Below are 6,477 nucleotides of genomic sequence, written 5' to 3' on the forward strand. Positions count from 1 at the left end.
TCAGGTGAAGATCCAAGGTGTGTGAATTTGACGCTCCCTACGTATACTGTTGTGAAATCGAGTGGTGTAACATGGCAGGATTGAGCTATCGTATCTGTATGACGATATTGTCAGACAGAACAGCAACAACAGGAATAAACGTCTGTATTGCTCTGAGGTCTAACCGATAACTGAGGGCTAAAACATAGGTAATATAAAGGTACGAGGCCTTCCGGAGGATAACTACCCGGAATCCTCGGAACCGTACGTAAAATACAATGCTGTTTCACAACAATACCTGGGTATCGTTAGTGTTTCTCTGGAAACTGAGAAACGGGCCGACCTGTGCAGTGATGATTGTGTCCTTAGGCAGGAAATATACCTGTATTACCCTAGATGGTATGCGACGGGCCTTCCGTTTGTTGATTAGTGAGGTAGTCACCAACTACTACAAGGATACCCCGCCTGAAAATGATCCTTGCTGTTCTTGGGTCGATAAATCCAGCAAACAAACAAACAATTGTAGTACCCAAGTCGTGTTTGTTGGTATGAAGAAACTATTTACTATGTTATTGAATTCTTTCCGTAGATATTATGGTTTTGTTGTTGACCTTGCTCATGTTAATTTAATAGCCGATAATAAAGATGTTTGAAAAAAAGTATAGGCCCGGGTACTGTGCCCTTAGATTGATGCTGCCTCGCAATAGATTCATTGTCGTCTTGTCACACGCATTTGCTTCCTTAAGATTCAGTTATGTATGAATTCGACCACCAGATCATGCAAGATTTATAGATCTGTATGCCACATCAGTGCCAGTGGGTCTAGTTGGGATGAAGACACTCATAATCATCATGTTGGAAAGACACTTCATACCACATCTAAACATGAGTTTAAAAACAAGTACACTTTATGTCGAATCCTGGAGATAAAACGATACAATAAAGCTGGCTTATACTTTGATGAGCGCTTCTAAGAGACAGAAATACGATCAAGCGTTCAGAAAAGAACACTTAACACTAAATTTGGTTGAACAAATATTTAAGAATATAGCAAAGTGAATGCATTTATTCCATTTTTAATCATTCTATTATTTTGCATATTAGGTCATATTTAAATGAAAATAAAATGCGTATGTATTTTAAACCTATGTCATTACCAATCAAATTTTTAACATCGCATGCAGTGTAATGGCAAACATATAGGAGGACTTAATGTCAACAAGCAAAGCTTCCCGTAAATCACTCTATGGATATTAAATTTAAAATATGTGTATATAAACTGTTTTTCTCTCTAGCCATTTGTTTCAATCTGAGAACCTTTATTCATCTTGTAATTGATGTACAAGTCTTAGATTTTGTCAGATATTTGTCGATTTAATAAAGATTCGCCTTACAAATCTGTTATTATCTATTGATTGTGTAATAAACAGAAACTGGTCACAGACAAAAGACCAAAGACAGATGAAGCACTTAAATAAAAATGGTACTTCGTTCGCCCGTTGTCGGTGTGTGACCTGGTGGCGTGTCCTGCTTGGTGTCTTCGGTAGTATATTTCAGTGAGGTACCACTATAAAGTCGGAATCAGTTCCTCGCTATCATAAGGAGACAAACAGAAATATACCGCAGCCTCCCAAAATACACACAAACACACCTCACGCATCTCGCTCACAGGGAAGCCCGTCCCATAATACACCCGAACACACCTCACGCATCTCGCTCACAGGGAAGCCCGTCCCAAAATACACACGAACACACCTCACGCATCTCGCTCACAGGGAAGGCCGTCCCAAAATACACACGAACACACCTCACGCATCTCGCTCACAGGGAAGGCCGTCCTAAAATACACCCGAACACACCTCACGCATCTCGCTCACAGGGAAGGCCGTCCCAAAATACACCCGAAAACGCCTCACGCATCTCGCTCACAGGGAAGGCCGTCCTTAAATGGCCTTAGCTGTTGGTAGGACTTTAAACTGCGACTCAAAATAATTTGATGTTCATATTATTAAAATTAGTCCGCACAAGTCTGCAAGAGTAGCGTCCCTTAATTAGACTTTTCAGTAACACGTAACACATAATCCCTTACAATTATTCGCCAATGACTACATGCAGTGAGATGCAGAAGACAACAGCGAAAATTACCACGCCGCGAACATTTCCACATTTACAGTATTCTTTCCCCGTTATCCACGGGGTGCGTTTCACAATTGTCAACTTTCAACTCAGAAGTATGATAATCTACACAATATGCATACCGACACAGCAAAATAATTCATTTCTTTAAAAATTGCTCTTCCATGTATTTTGAATGGTAGAATCAACACAACTAAACATATCCACGTATTTGGAAAATTTATTTCATGATCATGCATATGCTTACTTATATAATTATAAATTCAGTATATATGGTATTTTACAAAGATATAAATAAGTATATAAGTAATATCCATCCTTATCACATTCATCTATCCTTACATGTCACTTACATATATATCAAGGCGAACATACTTATCAATATGTACATATTCATACACTTACCGGTACAATGTAACTTGAATTATCATCTTTTAGTTTACATATTCTGCTAGTGTATGCTAGAGTAAACAAACCTGGTTTACCCCCGTAGATGTCTCTGTCATCAAAACTATTAACACCTGCTGCAGTTCTGGAAACAAACAACGTCATTAATCCCGCGATTCCAACAAAATGTGAGATAATGGCGCTCATATGCGGATTGTCGGGGAGAAGGAATGATATCTGAATGTACCAAACACCACGCCAATGGTTTATGGCAACAAGGGAGGCAACCGTGATGTAGGCTTTTTCCACAAATGTCCGAACAATGCGATTTCTGTACTTATTCCGGCAGAATTCTCGGATATACTGCTCACCAGTGAGAATAGGCAAAGCCAAAAAGATACTCAATGCAAGGGAAAACGCAGCCGACCGTACTAAGTCTTCTGGAAACACATGAACATCCAGTACGCTCCAGACACCACGCCAGTAAGCTATACCTAGGTTGGTGATGAGGAGAACATAAAACGACGCCCCAGACAGGATTGCTAACCATCCTGGACGACACTGAAACATCCAAACGAAACATTCCTTCATTATCTCAAATTAAATTAAATGATGACTAAAATGTGGATATCAAGTTAAAGACAAATTTCCTTTCTAGTTATACTTGACTGTGTTCAATGATTTTGGATGTGGATTATACATATGTATGAGGAGTTCGAGTCACACTTGCAAGTTTCGTTTCTACTGTGTAGAATGATGATAAAATCACGTTGGTGAGACTCAAGCACACTGATACCATTCTACAAGGTATAAATACGTTCTAAACCTGGACATGGGAGCCTAGCAATACTCCTTCCATTTATGCAAACGCTTGTTCCATTATATATCACAAAAGTGATAATATTGGTTACTATTAAGACTTCTGAGCATGGTAAGAAGACTGTTTTAAGACAAAACGTTAAACAGTGTATTTTCCCCCAAAAATGCACTTTTGACTCAATCTCTACGTTGAACTGTTTGTCCTAAGAACATCCTTCCTGCTACTATGTTCAGATTTATTAAGAGTATATAATAAGATATTTTGTAAGATTGAATTACATCTTTATGTGGTATATTTGTGTGGTATTATTTACAGTCGCCATTTACATCTCAAGGTCAAAACAGAGTTATTGCTTTTATATAGTAACATTTGGTCAAACAAATGTCCCTATTACATACATATTTCAATAATATTGACTCTTGAAAGCATGATGGCATGGTCGTTTGCTGCAGCGTATGTGATACGCAAGACCTATTTTTTCTGTTGAGCCATGCATTGTTTTCGTACTTTTTGTCAAAATTAACAACCAACTTGACAAATCACATGCCAAAAGCAATACCCATGTTTAGCAATGATGCATACTAACAATTGATAAAGATACTCCTCCTATTAAATTACAACAGAGAAGGAGTGATTTATAAACTTGTGAAAATGTCACAGGAGATATTTGAGAAGTAGCATCCGATACCCGCGATATATGTTAAAAGAGCCAGAGAATGTCTACGTTATTAATGGTATCTCTCTCAGTTACGCTACTTCAGGTACGAAGGTGACTTTGCTCGGTATATATTGTACTATTATGTCAAACTATTTTAACTTTTCAATCTCGAATGAGAACAAGGCCTATTCGTATATAATGAAAGAAATGCCTGCATACATTTTGAAATATATTATCTTTAAATTTGTATGCCTCAGTGGATTTAGATGTTAATTAACATACTAAGGAGATTTTTACTTCAATCAATACTAAGAGGATTTTTTCACTCTAATTTATAACTTTTTCGAGCGGCTGAAGTTAGCAGCGGATTCGTTATTCGTTATTAGGGATTCGAATCTCCAATTTCGTTATTCGAATCCCAACTCATATATTATAAGAAAAATACTAATATGTAACTGAATCCCCAATCCACTGCTGCAGCGGATTCGTTATTTGAATCCCCACGTCAAAATGTCAATAAAAAGAAATATCATTTAAACATAAAAAAAACTGAATCCCCAATCCGCTGGCAACGGATTCGTTATAGGAACCCAAATAACGAATAACGAATCCGCTGCTAATTTGAGCCCGCTACTTTTCGGCTGTTTCGATTAAAGATTATCATTCAATGCGTCTTTATCACATTAATATCTAAGGAAAATTTCAATATTTCTTGTCCATCTGAATAACTAAATTCATTGGATATATTCCATATCGCTAATTGAGTCTTATACCATTGATAAATGCAATAAGTATGTAAGTTACAAATGAATAAAACATTCGTTAAGGATATTATTACATTTACAAGATGGGGCTGTCGCCGTCTCTAAAACCATAGCTGTAAAAAAAAGACGTTAAACAATATTAAAACCAAACCTAAACATCACTTAAGTTCAATCATGATGTCGTTTTGATTGACTAAGCGGTTTCAGCTTACAATATGATATAAAATCCTTCTGCCAGAAGAAAATACCCTGCTGGTTGGGAACTGAGAAATGAATGTATTCGCTGTAACCCTCTATATATATTTGTAAACGGTAACAGATCGGGAACACGTGTACAGTAATGGATTTGCGTTGTATGTCTTCTGCACGGGACACAAAACCGATTACAATAAATCTGCCGTTGAAACATTTAAGATATATCTTTCTTATAAGGACACGATATTCCGTTGTCTGTGTAACGTGACCGGGTCGGTTGTAATGGTGTCGTGTTAAGGTATCATGTTTTAAGTAATGATTACAATAAAAAAAACTCCGTGGTGGCAACGTCATGTAGATATGTCGTAAGATCGCTAAAAATAGCATACTAAGAGCAGATTAAATCTATGCAGTGTCGCCCAGCATTATAAACATGTAGAATATATTATTAAAGGAATGCGTTTATATGATGTAATTCAATCTTTTGTAAATTTTACTCAATACAGGATTCCTCGCGTGACTTTTACTTACATCCGTGTCGATAATTGGGGCAACTGTGAAATAGTCCTGTTGGTCCAAATCATGTACGACTGCCAATGGTGGTCCGGTGGTTTGGCTCATACTTCCGAGGACAGATAGAACGAGGATTGGCAGCAACAAAGTAATCCAATTTGCAATCCCATAAATATCCAGCAGACCCCAGAACCCCCGCCATTGACAAACCTGTAAAAAAGCTGCAAGGTATGCATGTAGTCTGGACACAACACAGAATCCAAACGAAGAAAGTTTTTCAGGAGTAAATGTCACGTTTAAGGTGTTTTGAAGAATTGCCAGAATCATGTGCAGGAAACTGCCGCCAACAAACGATACCCACAGGCTAAGTGCATAGTTTGTTGGAATTAAGAATGCATCTAGCATATCCCATGTTCCGCGCCAGAAAAATGTCACCAATGTCGCTATAATTGTGAAGCTGATAAACACGTCACCTGACAAAGTACAAGCTTCGTAGTAAGACCCCATTTTAAGGCATGCCTATATTACGGTGATCTGTACTTTTCTCAAATAATCGCAATTCGCTGTCTATTTATATGGTAACAGAATTCGGTCAGTCATGTGGAACAGAAACACCTGTCACCAAAAAAAAAATTTAAAAACAAACTTCATGGTGACGGTTTAAATATCATATTGCTTTATACGTTGTAACGTTTGTAACTATCATATTTCATTCAAATCTGAAAATGCAAGTCAAAAAGTTCTGAGATGGCTTCATACATCATTTTAATATATCCCGGTCATGTTTCTAAGGAAGGACAATCATTTCAATTTATTTCTTGTGTGGTAAGTATTGTCAGTTCATACCTTGTGTGGTAAGTATTATTAGTTCATGCCTTGCGTGGTAAGTATTGTCAGTTCATACCTTGTGTGGTAAGTATTGTCAGTTCATACCTTGTGTGGTAAGTATTGTCAGTTCATACCTTGTGTGGTAAGTATTATTAGTTCATGCCTTGCGTGGTAAGTATTGTCAGTTCATACCTTGT

General features: G+C 37.4%; 1 protein-coding gene across 1 annotated transcript; it reads right to left on the reverse strand.

Moving 5' to 3' along the window:
• Window positions 1–2,381: 2,381 nt before the first annotated feature.
• On the reverse strand, window positions 2,382–6,029 carry LOC117314729. The gene is made up of 2 exons (XM_033868817.1): window positions 5,471–6,029; window positions 2,382–3,063 (listed from the first exon to the last, which is right to left on the reverse strand). The coding sequence occupies exons 1-2, from the start codon at window positions 5,957–5,959 to the stop codon at window positions 2,509–2,511; spliced, it is 1,044 nt and encodes a 347-aa protein (XP_033724708.1). The 5' UTR covers window positions 5,960–6,029; the 3' UTR covers window positions 2,382–2,508.
• Window positions 6,030–6,477: the final 448 nt, after the last annotated feature.

Source organism: Pecten maximus, chromosome 16 (genome assembly GCF_902652985.1).
Source record: "Pecten maximus chromosome 16, xPecMax1.1, whole genome shotgun sequence".
NCBI lineage: Eukaryota > Metazoa > Mollusca > Bivalvia > Pectinida > Pectinidae > Pecten > Pecten maximus.